An 18,646-nucleotide genomic window follows, 5' to 3' on the forward strand; every position below is an offset into this window, starting at 1 on the left:
CATTTTAAGTGATGATAATATCATCAATTTTTATCTATAGAACAATAGTGCCTACGTTGACGTTTATGGAAGCCTCAGGTTTTCAGTAATCGTTATTTTCGAGGGAAACTCTGATTACTATATTGAACATTTAATCAATAGCAACGCTAGACTTGAACATTCCTCAACATGTGACAGAAAGATCACATTTCCAAGAAAACTTCAAATTTATATTATAATATTTCATATTTAAACAATTGAACGGCCGCGAAATGTACCATGCATGCTGCCAATGCTAAAAGAAATTAAGGGGGAATTGAAGTATGCTTCGTACAAGATCCTTCCTCTACACCCCCCCCCTAAATGTTCGAGTCCCCCGTGAATACCTCCAGCCCCATCTCATCGTTATTTGTGAAGGCAGCCTCAAGTATCTAAAAGATCTGATAAAGACAATATATTACAATTTTACATAGTAATCTTGAAAATGATTGCATGGGTTATTTTAGCATTTGCAAATAAAAATGAGATTGTGCGAATTGCTTAAATATCAACATATCAAATCATATAACGTGTTAAATGGTCGCAATCTGAATTACTGTTGAACCACTCTCTTTCAGGGCGGGGTTTTGGCCGAGTGGTTTTGACTTCGGTAGGTGGCTGAGTGCCGTACGTTGTGAGTTCGAATCCGATCGAAAATCTACTGAATTCATTACCTGTAATATTGTATCTTGCCTGTACTAGCTCTGCTTCTGAAGAACTATGATATAAATATCGAATTGTCATGACGTTAGTTGTTGAGTAAATGATTGTTGGAAGGTTTGATACGTGTTCATCTCCACAGAAAGGCCCGAATTCTTCATTACCGGTGTAAATCTGTTGGAAGAGGACAGTAGCAAAGCGAAATGCATGTAAATTCAAATGCTACCATAACGATGAACTAGCACATCGCATTATTCAACAAAGTAATGCATAAATTCTTTTGCAACATATCATGGAACAATGCCATATAGAGATGATGTAGTCGTAACATGCAGAAGATATCATGGTTTCGGTCCAAAATAAATACGTAAACACGATGAACGTATCAGTATGTGACAAAGTGTTTTCGTGCTGATAAATACGCTCTTACATTAGTTATCACAAGTCATGCTTCTTCCCTTGGTCATGACCTGCATTTCGTCAAGTGTTCTACAGAAAGGTTGTTATTATCTTCTACATGCTCAATACTGGTTAGCTAACGTGTTCACACGTAGGCTAATGTCATAGCGATGGCTGTCTGTCTGTCCGTGTGTGTGTGTGTGTGTGTGTGTGTGTGTGTTAGTGTGTGTGTGTCTGTCTGTTTGTCTGTCTGTTTACACGATAACTCATAAACGCCTGAACAGATTCAAGTTAGATTCGGTACACAGGTACCATATGCTATTTGCAAGAACTGATTAGATTTTTGTTAGTGTGGCTTGCATATTAATGAAGTAATGCAATATCATTTTTTTCTGTACAATGGTTTCCCTATGGAGATGGTAATGACAGTGTAGACATATATCAAGAAATACTGCACAAAATTTCATGAAACTTTTCACTGATGATAATCTCATAACATTATGATGATACTGTGAGTGTCATGTTAATTATCTGCTCATTTGCATATTTAATAAACTTTTGTTATTAGTGACATAACTCTGAAATTCCTGCACCAAACTTGATGATACGTGCAACAAATATTGATCTGATATATATCTAATTATACTAAGAAGCATTGGGCAGTGTCAAGTTAATAAATTGCTCATTTGCATATTTTATGAAGTTTTATAATTAGTCATATAACTCCGATATAACTGCACCAAATGTGATGAAATCTGCTGCAGATACTGATCTGACTGATATCTAACTGTGGTGTAAAGCACTTAGTAGTGTCAAGTTAATTAAGGGTTCATTTGCATATTCAATGAACTTTGTAATTAGGTATATAACTCTGAAGTTACGGCATCCAAGACAGTGAAATCTGGTACAGATATTGATCTAATAAATATCTAATTGTACTGACAAGCATTTGGCAGTTTCAAGTTAACAAGTAGCTCATTTGCATATTTTATGAAGTTTTGTAATTTGTCATATAACTCCGAAATAACTTCACCAAATGTAATGAAATCTGCTGCAGATACTGATATGACAGATATCTAATTGTGGTGTAAAGCATTTAGTTATGTGGAGTTAATTAAGGGTTCATTTGCATATTTAATGAACTTTGTAATTAGTGATATTACTCCAAAATTACAGCATTACATTTGCTGAAACTTGATACAGATATTGACCTGATAAATATTTAAATGTACTGAGAAGCATTGGGTGTGTCAAGTTAATAATTAGCTCATTTACATATTAAATAAAATTTTGTAATTAATTTTTTAACTCTGAGAGTACTGTGCGAAAGTTGATGAAACCTGCTGCATGTAATGATACAACAGATATCTGATTGTTCTTATTACATGCCTCACACGGATGTCGATTATATTGGTATTGACAGAAATATTGAAAATTAAAATACAATAAATCCTCGTCAGAGATAGTTACTCTGGCAGTAGACCGTATACACGTCTAGTCTTATCAGAATCTGTCTTCCACTCCGCCTCGTTTGCTCAATTGAACTGCTGTCAGAATATACAATGTCTGTCTTTGTTCTTGTGTTTTGGTTAGTGATTATATCCTGAGGTCTGCAAATGTTGCGTAACATCGCCTTGCTCGTTGATTTGTCAGTTTGATATAAGACAGGTCAAAGGTACAATTGTTTTACACAACTTCATAATAGTCAAAAGTATGCAGTAATTCATGTCATACTGTATTATTTCATGCGTCCAGTAGTGTCTGATAAATGTCGATACATGTCGAGTCATCAGCAGTCAATTTCAATGCGTGATAACTAAGCTTGTAATTTTGTCAAAATCAAAGTCATTTCTTCCATTCAGGGGTCACATTAGTAGGTCAAGTTGTTCTGTTGAGTATAAATGCTAAAATTTTCTAGTCTGTTTACTGACTATTAATGAACCCGATGAAAAACACGTGAGCATATTCAGTTCATTTCTGGTTTTGTTTAATATTGCGATGTCAATTTCACAGATTGGAGTTTCAATGCCCTCCATATGAACCCCCTCAATTTATGTTTACGAATAAGAGAAGAGGACGGACATGCTAAAAGAAAAACCAGATGTGAACTAAATGTGCTCACGTGTTTTACAACAGATTCATAAATAGTAGTACGTTTCACAGAACAATCAGATATATGTTATATCATTATATGTATCAGGTTTCATCAACTTTCGCACAGTATAGTAAAATTACTAATTACAACACTTAATTTAATATGCAAATGAGCTGTTTATTAACCTGACACTGCTCAATGCTTCATGGGACAATTAAATATCTATCAGATAAATATATGTGGCACGTTTCATTAAATTTAATCCTATAATTTTGGAGTATTATCACTAATTACAAAGTTCATTAAATATGCAAATGAACCCCTAATTAATTTGAAATGCTCAATGTTTCATAGCACAATTAGATATTTATCAGATCAATATCTGTAGGAGGTTTCACCACACTTGGTGACGTAATTTTAGAATTATATTACAAAGTTCATTAAATATGTAAATTTTCTGCAGCAGATTTCATCGAATAATTACAAAACTTCCTAAAATATGCAAATGAGCTATTTATTAACTTGACACTGCCCAATGCTTCTAAGTACAATTAGATATATATCATATCAACATTTGTTGTATGTATCATCAAATTTGGTGAAGGAATGTCAGAGTTATGTCACTAATTACAGAAGTTCAATAAATATGCAAATGAGCAGATAATTGGCATGACACTTACAGCATCATCATAATGTTCTGAGATTGTCATCTGTGAAAAGATTCATGAAATTTTGTGCAATATTTCTTGATATATGTCGACACTGTCATTACTGTCTCCATAGGGAAACCATTATATGAAAAAAAAATGATATTGCATAACGTCATCAATATGCAAGCCACACTAACCAAAATCTAATCAGTTCTTGAATGTAGGACATGGTACCTGTGTACCGAATCTAACTTGAATCTGTTCAGGCGTTTTTGAGTTATCGTGTAAATGTAAACAGACAGACAAACATACACACACACACTCTCACACATATACACACGGACAGACAGGCAGCCATCGCTATGACATTAGCTCATGTGTGTGGACACGTGAGCTAAATATATATCAGATCAATATTTGTTGCACGTATCATCAAGTTTGGTGCAGGAATTTCAGAGTTATGTCACTAATAACAAAAGTTTATTAAATATGCAAATGAGCAGATAATTGACATGGCACTCACAGTATCATCATAATGTTATGAGATTATCATCAGTGAAAAGTTTCATGAAATTTTGTGCAGTATTTCTTGATATATGTCTACACTGTCATTACCATCTCCATAGGGAAACCATTGTACAGAAAAAAATGATATTGCATTACTTCATTAATATGCAAGCCACACTAACAAAAATCTAATCAGTTCTTGCAAATAGCATATGGTACCTGTGTACCGAATCTAACTTGAATCTGTTCAGGCGTTTATGAGTTATCGTGTAAACAGACAGACAAACAGACAGACAGACACACACACTACACACACACACACACACACACACACACGCGCGGACAGAAAGACAGCCATCGCTATGACATTAGCTCACGTGTGTGAACACGTTAGCTACAAACTCTAATACAGTCGCCTTGGCTGCATATTGTTGATTAGTAATACGTGAAATTCAAACATGTGGCATTCATCCGTTGGCTTTCTCTTATTTGATATACAATCATGTATGGTGTAAATGTGACGTCATATGTTCTGGATAGGATTTTAAGCGCGGTGTTTTGTTCTTACCTTTACAAATAAAACGGAACAGGCCATCTCAATGATGTTAAAGGCATTGAAATTGAGGGCAATGACATGCCCTGATTCAGCAACAATAGTCCAATCGTGATGGTACAATCCATTGATACTCAGGTTTAGGGTCTTTGTGTCTAATTCACCTGAATTTTCAGTCAGCAAAGAAGTCCTTGGTTTGACTGGGGATGAAAACAAGATACTGTATGATAATGATTCATAACGCAAAAGTAATACTGAGAACTGGAAAAGACAACACGTGCATGCGTTGTACAAAATTTTTCAGACCACACCACATACTGGAACTGTTATTTGCAAATGTAAAAAATAATATTAAAAGATACTACAGTTGTAGCTCAGTTAACCTTTTCATGTATGCTTATCATTAACAATATTTCAGTGATAAAATTTATAAGAACAAAGCGTTATTGAAGTGTTTGTAATATTTAGAACAGTAATAAAGTATCTGGCATGTTTTACTCCACTGTGCGATGAGCAACAAGCTACTCCAACGAATCGAATAATATGTCCATCCATCAGAAAAACAAACGAAATCGATGTTATTATTGAAACAGTTAACCAAATGTTCTCAGACGCTCTTCACCATCCATCATTGAAAGAAATATCATTTGTCCAAACTCAGTTTTACTCACGGACGAAAGTGATATAATTAAGTGTTACATGTAGTCGCTTAAGGTAGAATGCGCCTCGGAGACATTTAGATTATCAAATGTTTACAATGCTTTTGTGATCTATCACTTGCGAGTGATTCATTTTAAGCTCTTGGAGTAAGAAAACTTTTCGTAGTTTTTAGTTTTTCGAAAATCAAAATCTTGTTTTTCCCATAGAGTTAACAAATGCATGGCGGCCGCTTTGAATTTCAAATATCGGTACATTTTAGGTAATTTGTCTCTTGTACCAAACTTTGCACGGTGACCCTCAATTTTTATTCTTGATCTTGTGGTTGAAGTTTTATTGAGGAAAATTTATTTAGGAATATTTGAGCAAAATTTTAAGTCATTGACTTTCGAGGGGCATAATACCTTCACTTGCAGCCAGATAATTTTATTGTCAGATGTAATAAAATATGCGTTTCCTTAAAATTCAACTCACAGTTCTACGGCTACGGCAAACAAACAAAAAATTTACGGAATTACATATTTATCAGGTGGTGAATGAGGCGATATGCAAATGATTACGGAGAATACTCATTCACAAATCCGACACAGTTGAAAATTCGATGCAACGTTCGCCATATTTACCAATCAGATGATCTTATTCAGTCTCATTAACTTGTCAATCATTGTCTTGCGACATCTCTACCCTAAAGGAAGTCAGGCATCGGACACTCTGACGAGCTCAATGCTGGCCGTGACTATGGTAGAACTCGTCGCTGCTTTCCCCGTTCCGGCGCAAACACGTCAATGTTTACCTACGACGACCGTACCGAGCCGTGTGACGATACTCAGCTCAGCAGCAAACGGAAAGGATCGCATCGCATGATATATACTGCCTCGCTGCATGTTGACAGTGGGGATAGGGGGCCTGTCACTAAGACCCGGGCATTCCATAGTAGGAATAGCTAAATTTACGCGAGTGGAAAGTTCTTGAGAAACGTTTGCGATTGTTCAAATTTGCCGTATATGGTAATTTTTGTTTAACGTTTCTGTGAAAGATAACGACCAAGAGAACAGTGAATTGTTGCATGACATGATGGCAACAGATTGGTCTTTTCGAACAGGAAAAACGATCCGTTCTATGTTACACTGGTTGTGTACAACATGGGCGGATGGGTGTAGCAGTGATAGAAATTCTGCAAAATATAGTACCTTTTAACACCAACCTTTGCAAGTTCGGCCGTCTGAATGCAGTCTATACCCAGGAGAACATGAGCAGTAAAAGCCACCATAAACATTGTGACATAGATGTTCACAACCACCATTTTGGTCTAGACATTCATCAATATCTGAAGATCAGAATATATCAAATATTAATTCACTGATAAACCATAAAACAATAAAATATCTGTAAATATGTTATATTAATTAAGCCATTTGGCCGAAAAGTATCTTTCGTTTGTCATATAATTCCTCGGTTAAATCATTAGAAGTATAATTATGCCAACATATAAAAATTAAATCACATTATATCAGCGTGTCAGTCACGCCAATCCATTGTTCGTATTGGGGGATACCTCAAAATTATTAATTTATCAATTTCCTACCTCATCTTCATTTAGTTGAATAATTTTGAGTTTTTTACCTTCTGCATAGTAGTAAGCCTTGAATTCTACTGCAACAATCACTTCTTTATGGTAGCCTGGTGTGAAATGTACTTTCAAGTGGTTGTTTGAAGACCTAATTATGTCCCTTGGACCATTACGTGATTCACGTCTTCCACAAAAATTACCGATTTCTATGTCATCTGCATATACCTGGGATAAAACATACTTCCAAATTGTATTTATGCTACATTTTGTGATGTTAAAAGGTCTAATGCCTCATAAACTTCAGCGTATTGCTCTTATTCAATGAATGTCTGTAATGAATTTCAAATGCGATTGAAAACTTTGCTGTGTAAAGGGAAAATTATGTAAACATTAAATATAATGTATCAATTTCCAATTGATGCATTAAATATCAAAAACTGGTGAGCGATTCCGTTCCCCTTACTTTCACTGACGAGTCACAAACAAGGTAAGAAGAGATCAGCTGTTCGATGTCGAATTCCACAAAGGCCAAGGCAACCCGTAATCCCGTTGGGACTTCAATATTCCACGATATGTCCTGTTGGTATCCATGAGTATTTTCCGGGCAAGGAAGCCATCCACTTAGACCAGATATGGCATACTTTTCCGAATGCACTAAAGCAACAAGCAGTGAATTTATGACGAAATGGACAGCTGTTATTCCTTTATACCTGTTTGAAAAGAAAGTAAGGTTTGGGTGTCTTAGTATGACGGTCTAGCTAAACACTCAAAGTAGTTTTAAACGTCATTGTTGCGCACATAAAGAGCTACTTTTAACGGAAGGGGTAGCAGGATTTATGAACTTACATAAATACCTTTATGCACTGGAATCCGAAGTAATTTTCAGAAAAACTGCCAAAGTCGTGCATTTTGTATATCACATTCTCCATCGTATGATAACCAGACGTCACGCGTGTGTGGCTCAGATGTTCGGAATAGAATACCATCGAATGGATTAGACCTCTAAGTAAACTGTTACACAAATTATAAGTTTCTACGAGTCGCCAATGATTGATCAGTGTATGTATAAGGTGGTCAATAATATTATTAGTGTTTGCTCGACCTTACGTTACTAGAAATATTATTATCTGCAGTTTTTCATACTCCGTATTTGGAAATCTCTGTGAACTCTGAAAGTATGCATGTCATATAAAGGTGATATCTTTAAAGCTGAAGCCTTCACCCATTGTCTGCAACTCCAATCGCTGAAAGGGACATTGGACAGCAACAACGACCTACATTCTTCAAGAAATCATACAAGTATTCAGCATCTCATTTTCTTATTTCAATTTTAAATGAGGAAAAAGAAATCAGAACTTCTGAAAGTGTTGATTTTTTCCTTTGAGAGACAAGTTTATATATTTAAAGTGCTTCAGTTACAGACGTTTGTCATTTTGTGATCTGGATTAAATGCAGTGTGTAACTAAGCACAGCATTGTCCGTGCAACAACAAATAACTATCAGTATTCATAAAATTAGCTGACAGAGTTTCTTGTGAATTATGCTTCAGAAAACTTAAAAAAAATTGCAAACCAACTGAAAAATTCTATCAGGAGCTCGACAACAAAATAACGCTATAATCCACCGTCTAAGCTACTACTCTAACCTTCTACTTAGATACAGTAACTGTAGAATTTCGCTTCTACCTCCGCGCAGGGACAAAAACTTGGTGGTACTTAATTCCACCCCGGTCTGGACCGTGGTTCGACTGTCTTCCTGCTCCTCTCCGCGGTTTCCCTATGTCATATTTTTTTTCGTATCGGTTGCCATTTTACCTCTAGTTTCTTTCCCAGAGGTGAGAACTTTTCATTTAAAGTATCTGCTGCTGCCTGCTTCGCTTGATCCTCTGCAATTACGATACGCATTCAGAAAGTTGACAGTACGTGACAATGTTTTTTTAGTACCTCGAAACCACCCTAAGACAAAGAGTGTCAGTGTCACAGCATACGACCCGGGTATCTGAAACCTTTACGCTCATGCCCATTTTAGCTCTGGTCAAAGTCCAAGGATGAAACATGAAAGCCAATTGCATGCCCAAGAACTTCGCCGTCGATCATCGGCGGATGAACGGCCAGGAGAGGGTGATTTTTAAACGACGAGATATAGCTATGACAGAGTATTTCCCCGGAACCCATACATAATCCTAACCGAAAATGGTCGTTCAAAATTAACAAAGCCGTTCGTCAATATCCGATCGTACATTTACTTTTCGTATTTTCCTTTGTAATTTACGATAGCGCAGTGAAAACCTAAGTTAATAGCGTCGCCTTTCTATCGTATTTTTATAAAAACAAATTTTACATTTTGTGTCTATGTGGGTATTTGCAGAAGTACCCGAACACTTACCTTACAGAGGAAAACGTCATTGTTGTCGGCAGCAGCTTTTAGTTGCCTTCAGAGATCCGTGCAAGACAAGCTAACAGGAAAAATGTAAACCAAATGCTCGGCTAATATTACGATACAAACCATATATTTAGTGCAGGCTGAGAAAATGCAGTCGAATTTGCGTGAGAATGTAGACGGAAAAAGTCGTTTGCATAGGACACACAGACAGCGGACTTTGAACGAAACGTCATGGCTCCCTGATTTATCGCCCTTTAGCCAACTTTCCGCTGTCCGCACACTTGTTTGTAAACACGATTGTAATTTTGTCGAGTTGATTACCGAAACCAAAGTCTATTCATGACCTGCTGCTGTTGACAAAGTTTCGGTGCCGTAACTGAAGGGCGTCATTTAGCTGTTCCCTGCCTTGTAACGTTTCTGACAAAATTTAGTACAGGGTATTTTACTATGGACTATTATCTTTTTGGTGACACCATGAAGGAAATTGTACAATTAGATTAGAAAGGTGCGATTTACTTCACCAACGTGATGCGAATACTTAACAGTTACTTTGATTTCTCGATTTGTTCGTCCAGGTTCTACGGTTATTTCTGATGAATCGACGCATTATTCTTTGTTTTTTCAAGTCTCACCAGATCTCTTATTTCACTGTCAATCATTCTGTTCATTTGGTGAATCCTAAAACCGCCGCCCAACACCTTGGAAGGCATGTGGATACATGCCAGGGGAAGAATGGGGACACGTCTCCAGGGTTAATTTGCAACTTATCTTTATTTGCTAAATGTGGCATGGACGCGTTAGGGAGATTAAGTCGAGGCGTGGATGTCACTTTTCAACCTAATTCAGTTCTTTATCCATTGAGTGAACAGCCCCCTTTATCGGCTCAACTGCACATAACAGCATATTTGTGCCCATTTTTGGGGACGGTTTAAATACTGATGACACCTGACGCCAAAGTTTACTACTCAGCAGGCTAACGCCGCTGATGTATGACATGGGAATGCACAAACCAGATAAAGAAATGAATTGTAAGTGCTAGTTGCAGTATATGGACCCAACATAAGACATAGACAGCTGATTTCGTGCACTGCTGTACTTTATTCACTTCATCAATGGCTGGAAGTTTTTTAATGTAGTGTTTGTGACATCTTCAAAGATCGATATTCACATTTTCATTTACAACAGCAATTAAATATTAAATTTCACACAAGTGAAATATTGCATTTGTATTTCACAACATTGGAATTACATTTCACACATATTGAGTTATCAACAACTTTAACATGACAAAAGTTAACGATGAATGACATATTTATCAGATGGTGAATGAGGTGATGATATGCAAATGATTACGGAGAACTCTCATTCACAAATCCAATACAGTTGAAATTTCGATGCAACAACGTTCGCCATATGTACCAATCAGATTCTCTTATTCAATCTCATAAACTTGTCAATCATTGTCTTGTGACATCTCTACCCTAAATGAAGTCAGGCATCGGGCACTCTTACGACCTCATTGCTGACCCTGCTATGGCAGAACTCGTCGCTGCCTTCCCCGTTCCCAAACTTGTCATGTTTACGTGTAAGTCCAGGGAACTGACGATATGATATTTGCGATGTCAAACATTCCACACGTATATGCCTTCAAACTTCTACATCTTTTATAAACCAAAGAACCTAATGACTTGATTTTGTTCCCCTATATCGACTTTTCTTCAAATCATATGGTAAACGTTAGCAATATCGACTTTATTTATCTGACTAAGTGTAGCTTTAAAGCTCGAAATTTATTCTCAAGGTACGACGACCGCACCAAGCCGTGGGATCATACTCAGCTCAGCCGTCAACGGAAAGGATCGCAACACGCATAATGTATACTGCTTCGTTGCATGTTGACAGTAGGGATGGGAAGTCTCTAACTAAGACCAGTGTATTCCGTAGTCTTATTATTAGGAATAGCTAAACTTACGCGAGTGGAACGCCCGACACATGCATTCTGTCGTATAAGCTAGTAATATTTTATAGGGTTCAGCCCGTGGTGTCGCGGGAGGTTAAGATTTGAAATTTTATTTTCATCTGAAGATGTAAAGTCGACACTTACATGGTCAATAATATTGTTGCTATGCCAAATGTACTGCCAAACTTCCAGTTGCAAGTTAATAACCTGCGTTCAGTCTAAAAACTGACAATTTTTGCATCCGGTTATTGACACAGAGGGCGCTCTAATATAAATCCCTCGCTTTCTGAGGGACTGGTCAGTTTTTTCGGCCTGGGGGGCGGCGGATTCATGGGGGTCACCCTGTTTTTGACTTTGGTGATAGGGGGGTCACCATATTTTTGAAATGCCCAGTAGGGGGGGGGGTTCAGTGTGTTTTTGAATTTTGACACAGGCTCATCATTGCCTAAAATGCATCGCGCCAGCCACAAATTTCATCATTCAGTTGCATTTTTTCGGCGCGCCCTTCGGGCGCGTAACTTTAATGATCAGAGATGTTTTTCAGCATGCCCGACTTTAACATATCAGGCACACATGTATCAGAGATCTCTGTATGTTCAATATTTTTCAGTGTGCTCTTCAAGCGCATTACTTTAATATATCAGACATTTTTCAGAACCCTTCCGGTGCATAACTTTAATATGCAAGACATATATATCAGAGATATCAGGATGTTTCATATTTTTCGGTGCACCCTTCGGGCGCCATACTTTTATAAATCAGAGGTATATGTCAGACATATCTTGATGTTTGCTAAGTGAAAGTGTACCATTATGAAATCTACAGTTCATATGGAAAGCATGACAAATTCCTGATACTTTTGTGTAGTCTCTATGAGAATTCAGTATGAGAAAGCAACATGCACAAATATTTCACAATATATATATTTGATACAGTGACTTATTTTAGAGATAGAAAAATGACAAGATATCTTTCATTCTCATTGATGTAACTATTTTCCTTTGTGTCTCAGGTTTTCTCTGAAAAGATGCTTTTTATGTCTAAAATAACAGTTAAAAAGGCGGTTTTCGTCATTATTAGCTGTGCTTTTATGGTTTCAATGTTACAAGAAAAGGTCATCTCAGACACTGCACACATCAGATTTGGCTAAAATAGCTCTCTATGGCTCTCCAGGAGATTTAATAAGATGGCTGGACTCATGGGGGTGTCACCCTGTTTTTGACTTTGGTGATGGGGGGGGGGGGGTCACCCATCAAAGTTTTGGATTTACTGCTTTTCCTCTCTGATATCAATGATTGACATCCATTTCTGTACAACATTTCAGGACATCTGGTTAAGCATAGAAAGTGTGAAATACATTCACAGCTCATTCAAAATGTACTGTATTCAAACTTTGAAATTGACTCTTTGAAATTCTTTTCTTACAACTGACAAAGCAACAATCTCATTAAAACACAGAATGACTGTTGAAAATAAATATATGTAAAATATAAAATATATATATACAAGAAATATAGGCAGTATCATCAGAGCCCATAACAACCACCTCCTACACAAAGACGACAAACCAAAACAAGTCATGTAACTGCCGCAAAAAAGAAGATTGCCCATTGCCCGGAAACTGTCCGACACGCCCTCAGTAGTATACAAAGCCACCGTAAATACAAGCAATGATACAAAGCACTATATCGGACTCACGGACTCAGCTTTCAAAACAAGATATACATATCAAGAATATACTTTCAAAACATCAAAACACAGGAACAGCACGGAACTGTCAAAATACATATGGACCCTCAAGGACAGCAACACAAAATACAACGTCACATGGTCTATCATTGACAGAGCCCAGCCTTACTCAACCAAGACAAAACGCTGTAACCTCTGCATCACGGAGAAATTTCATATTATCAACTCAGACAAGTCAACACTGCTAAACAAACGTACAGAATTTCTTTCGAAATGTAGACATAGAAGCAAATTCCTTCTCATTAACACTTGAACGCGCCAGAACAACCGCCTCGTTTGCACATACACCTGACCCTATATATAGGTAGCAACGAGCCCGCCAACATCACTCCTGACGATTGCCAAGCGCATGAAACAGTCTGTAGAGTAATCACGACAAGTTCCACGTCTAGCAATATATATATATACATATATATATATATATATATATATATATATATATATATATATATATATATATATATATATATATATATATATATATATATATATACAATTTATATCCACCTTTTGTTTTACTGTTGTCGCGCGGAGGGGGGGGTTCACCCTATTTTTCGAAATTTGGAATAGGGAGGGTCACCCTGTTTTCAAAATTTGGAATAGGGGGTCAGTCACTTTTTGACGTCGGCAAAAAATAATCCACCGCCGCCCCCCCCCCCCCCCCCGATCGAAGAAACTGACCAGTCCCTTAGCATTTGCCTCTTCCTTATGCCGGACAGTTTTCTCGCTTCGCGCGGTGATTATTTCCCTCCAAATATGCTAGTTTTCACCCCAAATGTCTCATATTAGCAACCAAATACCCTCACTTGCCGTTTATAACCTCTAAATATTAATCGCACCGTATTCTGTCATAATCTCGAACAGTTGTATGGCCACTCTGTCAACACCCATTTTCAAAATCGCGTCCCATTTTTAGCCTGGTTAAGACAACTCATATATTCCTGTGATGTCCTGCGAAATATATATCGCGAACTTCCACAGATCGTTCAGAAAACCCCATCTGTATCGGAGATGGCAGCTATCAAAAATTCTACGCAAGAGAGATAAAGAAATCAGGAAAGCGATAATGGAAATGAATCGTAAATATCTTAGTTGTTGCTTTGCTTGGTGGTCTTATTTGTTTGTCAAATTACTCATGTACTTGGAGAACATAGGATCATATTCATCATGAAAGAAGTGAGAAGTTTGGATTTTACGGCCTACACGAGGGTCGAAAGAAGCCGATAGTGATTCATACAATGCTGGCGAACCTGCAGTGACTGCAATCTTATCGATGACGTAGTCCGATCGGTGATTGGCTAATCGTGAAAATAATATTTTTGTATAGCGTCGCCCATTGTGATGATGAGGTCGAGACTAATGAATATTAGCTAATGGCAGTGATTTATTTTGATAACGGGGTAATATTTGCATGTTTCGTGTTTGTTTCTTTACAAGCACTCAGAAAACATGGCGGCGCCCGTGAATGTAGTTTGGTATACTTCCGGTTGCTTGCATAGTATATCTAGTATAATATGAACCTGCGCATGCGTAGTCAGTAAGCCGCTGGGGCGATTTATAAGATTTGCTGGAATTATTGTATTTTGGTAAGGGGAGTTATCGATTGTAAATATCCTATTGTCAATTTCTTCTGGTCGATCACAGTTAACACCTGTGCGTGGAAAGATCATAATATTGTGTCAAAATTTCAATATCGCAAAAAATATTAAACATCTATGGACTAAGAAGGGAGAGAGTCGATAAGAGTATATGCTGAAGTACTCTAGTGTCATACTTTAGCTTCAGTGCTTTTAAAATACTCACTATATGCTTCTGTTAAGGTGAAGTACTACGAATTACGTTAAAATGAGGTTGTTGTGTCATTTTCTTTAAACTTTGCACAAATATTTTTGGAAGTTGTGCAAGTGCAAAAATGAAATAAAAAACGGGGGGGGGGGGTCACCACCCTAGTTTCCATGGAAACCGACGTTAAAATGGCGTCGTTAGAAATAGATAAAAATGATATAATTCAGTTAAACTAAAGAAAGCAATTATAAAACGCTTAGCAAATGAGTTAATTTTAATAAATACCAAGACTTAAGATCCATATCTATCGAATGTATAGTTTTCATGATGTTTGTGAAGAAATTTTAACATAAGTATCGATTACAAAATGACGATATCAAAATTATATCACTACATAATTTTCGAACTTTCTTCCTGTCGCTTTGAATGGTGTCATTTTGACCAAACTTGGCGAATAAAATCCTGACATAATACCATTTAGTTTACACTTTTAATAAAAGGGTGTCACCACGCTACTTTTTACAATATCTCCAGCTGAATGGGTAATATGCGCCATGTAAATTGGAGAGAAATGTTAATTTTTCGCTCATATTGAATAAAAACCAGCTTCCTAGGTGGTCAAAATATGACAAGGTTATAGGTCACATATATTTCTAAGAGACTAGGTCAAAAAATTAGGTAAAAGCTCAATTTCAACAATGACAGGTGATGTTAAATACATACGCTACAAATAACCCATTTGCGGCAGGCTGGAGTTAAATCTGCGCAGAGACGTTCTAAAGTGCATGCGCGTCCGAATTCGTCGCACTTTACCTTAATAAGTCAGTTCTGTTTCTCAAGAAATGCGTGCAGATTTTGATTGAAAAGCAATCTTGTGCCCTTTTACATTCAATGCCTAGAGATGATTATACTTTTGCCTCCGTAGTTCGCATAATTATTCATTCATCGGGAACGCGCGCACGTGCATTCTAGGATTGATTACAAAGCTTTTGCATCGTAGCACTACATTGTTTTTGAGTATGTAGAAAGCATCCAAGATTTTCTCTTGAACTGCAAGAAAACCGACATGTCACACTATTTGTCAGGTCACACTTTTTGTCATGTCATGATATCTACAATGCGTAAAAATGACACTTTTTGGAATTCAACAAAGAAAACTAACGGTCATTCTCATGTATGTTAATTGAGTCATAAAAGTTGCAGTGGTCGGGTTGCTACTAAATTTCTCCTTGCGGTTATCTGCCAGTGGGGAACAAGAAACTATAAAGACTACAGCTAACATTAAATTGGGTTTCGCACGTCATAAAATGCAGCGATAGGTGTAATTATAAATTGGATGCATCGCTGAGAATATTAACCGGCATTTCATACAACTAAGGCGCGGTTCCACCTCAATGAAAATATATTAGATAGCCCTATCACGATTGCTTTTCTCCTCAATGTTCATGACCTCGCGATATAAACACGTATTTAACTGACCCTGATAATAATATTTAATGGATCTTTTTGCAAGGTTGGATGTCAACTACTCAAAATCTACGGACAAGTAAGGTCAATGTTATGAGAGATATGGCTGCATTGGAATTGTCCAAACGTGCAGATCGTAAAAAGAAAAGTCGATATCCTTCAATCTAAAGTAAGCTATTAGAGTAATAATAATTGCATTTTGGAGTGCTTGTCTTATATTCTTAGAGTTTCTTATTCTCAAATTAGTCGACCTGTATAACTGTGCATATATAAGTAAATAACTTTCCGCCTGCATTTACATATTTTGGGGCCATACGTACAACGAAACACTTAATCCTTTTATTGTTATCAATTTACTTATTGCATCTCAACATTATACGAAACAGCACATAAAGCAATTGTTAGTAGTCTCCAGACGCCCCATGAGAGGCATTTACTTAATCTCCTTATAATAAAGGCTTTCATGTAAAATCTCTTTCCTAAATGTTTCTACATATAAATTTCTCCTTAAATATTCCAGGATCAGAACAATGCCGCATGGTTTGATTTTGGTATATGGCTATGCATATGCTGTGTACTTTCTCGTATAAGAATGGCAAAACAAGTTTCATTAAGTTCACTGAAATGATACAGGAGTATTTGTGTAATGTTCATTGCCACAATGGCAGCTGGTGATCAAAAAGTCTACACTCTTTCATACGTCTTGTTTGATCTTTGCCTCGAAAGGCGAAAACGACAAAATATTTAAATGCCGGATATAGATATTACTATATTATCTATAAGATAATACATTGAATGATGCGGGATCGTTACCCTGCACGTGCTGATTGTATTGTTCGATTTGTGTTACATTGCTGGAAGTCTCACCGAAAGACAGGGAGTTTACAATCGTAGAGGGTAAGAATGCTTTATGTGAGATCATTTTTTGTTTTTATGGTGTCGTCAAATGCTGCCCAGTATGCATAATGGATGTGTAACTATGGCGACGATGTCGACCTATTTAATATAGCATGGAAAACCCCAGGGCTTGAATTCAACTGGAAATTCGATATTTATCGATAGCCAGATAGTTCAATGAGAACCGTTCGCTAAATTCACCCAAGGAGACAATATCAACTGTCGTTTACAACCATTGCAAGACAAACAACATTTGAATTTTTTAAAGCGAATTGTGAAACAAACTAGAAGTGAACCTCAATTCTTATAGGCGGAAGCGCAGCATTGAGATGGGAAACTGTTTTGCAAGAAGTTTCTCTTCGTCGATGAGTAAGATGAGAAAATAATCGACGAAGGAAGCAACCCTAGTCTGAGAATTGAGTAAGCAACAAACTGTTTTTCACCTACTGTAAAAAAATCCAAGGTATTTCAATAGGAGCAGCCATAGTTGTCCGCGCTTGATTATGTATTCGACAGGTTAATATCGATGAACAGACTGATTTTTCGTTGGTTCGGCCCACTTTCGTTCAGCTTGTAGGTATAGAAATACTGAAGGAGCAATCACCGTGACTAAATTACGATCTCCCTGAGATGAAACCTTCATCACAGAATTAATCGTTTTATAAATTATTGTTATTTATCACAGTTTTGTTCCATGCTCTAAGATAAGCCGTTTTAAAACCGTAGTAAAAGATATAACAGGGTATTGTACGATTTAACGAAATAGAATGTTATGATTACAGGAAGTCATCAAACAATGCTACGTCTCAAATTGATTCTCTGTCAGAGAAAGTGTGTGTTATCTGAACGTTTAACTAAGATGACACAAAGGTCTCCGAAAGAGCTATAGTATCTTATTTCTTGTTACTGCGTTATGGATAAGCTGTCATGCCTAGGGTAAGTTTGATGGCATTTGTCAATGTAATAATATCTGGGCCAAGACACGTATTGACGGTCTTCCCTTTAGGCGGATGCGTCTGTAAGCGCTTGTTTTCGTCGCCTCTGCCAGACATCCACTGCCTATACTTGAAATAAATACGCCGCTGTTTTGTTGATGGCGTCACGAGGCTGTTTTTGATGTGATTCAACTAGGTCAGGGAAAAAAAAAAAAAAAAAAAAAAAATCTGACGAGCTCGCCTTTGGATCATCACCGGTTACGAATCTATCTGTGAATGTCACGTTGTTCAGGGCCTATCGACTACCTATGTGTGCCTTGAGTGTGTCGTCCCAGATCATTGTATTCGTAACTGTTAACAGC

The 18,646-nt window shown here is 37.1% G+C and overlaps 1 protein-coding gene and 1 long non-coding RNA gene across 2 annotated transcripts in view; one reads left to right on the forward strand and one right to left on the reverse strand.

Moving 5' to 3' along the window:
* Positions 1-18,646, forward strand: part of LOC139121730 (uncharacterized) — a 276,401-nt gene that overhangs the window by 46,522 nt on the left and 211,233 nt on the right. The gene's annotated exons all lie outside the window — the stretch shown is intronic.
* On the reverse strand, positions 403-9,674 carry LOC139122157 (mannan-binding lectin serine protease 1-like). The gene is made up of 7 exons (XM_070687574.1): positions 9,495-9,674; positions 7,573-7,819; positions 7,163-7,334; positions 6,744-6,866; positions 4,898-5,082; positions 693-852; positions 403-419 (listed from the first exon to the last, which is right to left on the reverse strand). Exons 1-7 carry the CDS (start codon positions 9,512-9,514, stop codon positions 403-405), a joined length of 924 nt encoding a protein of 307 aa, XP_070543675.1. The 5' UTR covers positions 9,515-9,674.

Source organism: Ptychodera flava, chromosome 21, assembly GCF_041260155.1.
Source record: "Ptychodera flava strain L36383 chromosome 21, AS_Pfla_20210202, whole genome shotgun sequence".
Lineage (NCBI taxonomy): Eukaryota > Metazoa > Hemichordata > Enteropneusta > Ptychoderidae > Ptychodera > Ptychodera flava.

What these genes read in the sequence shown, in the direction of transcription:
- LOC139122157 (XM_070687574.1), bottom strand. Translation starts at nt 9,514, where the DNA reads ATGACGTTTTCCTCTGTAAG. An exon ending in ATGACGTTTTCCTCTGTAAG is followed by an intron (nt 7,820 to 9,494) that starts GTAAGTGTTCGG and finishes CTTTTCAAACAG; the next exon opens with GTATAAAGGAATAACAGCTG. An exon ending in TTTGTGACTCGTCAGTGAAA is followed by an intron (nt 7,335 to 7,572) that starts GTAAGGGGAACG and finishes GTTTTATCCCAG; the next exon opens with GTATATGCAGATGACATAGA.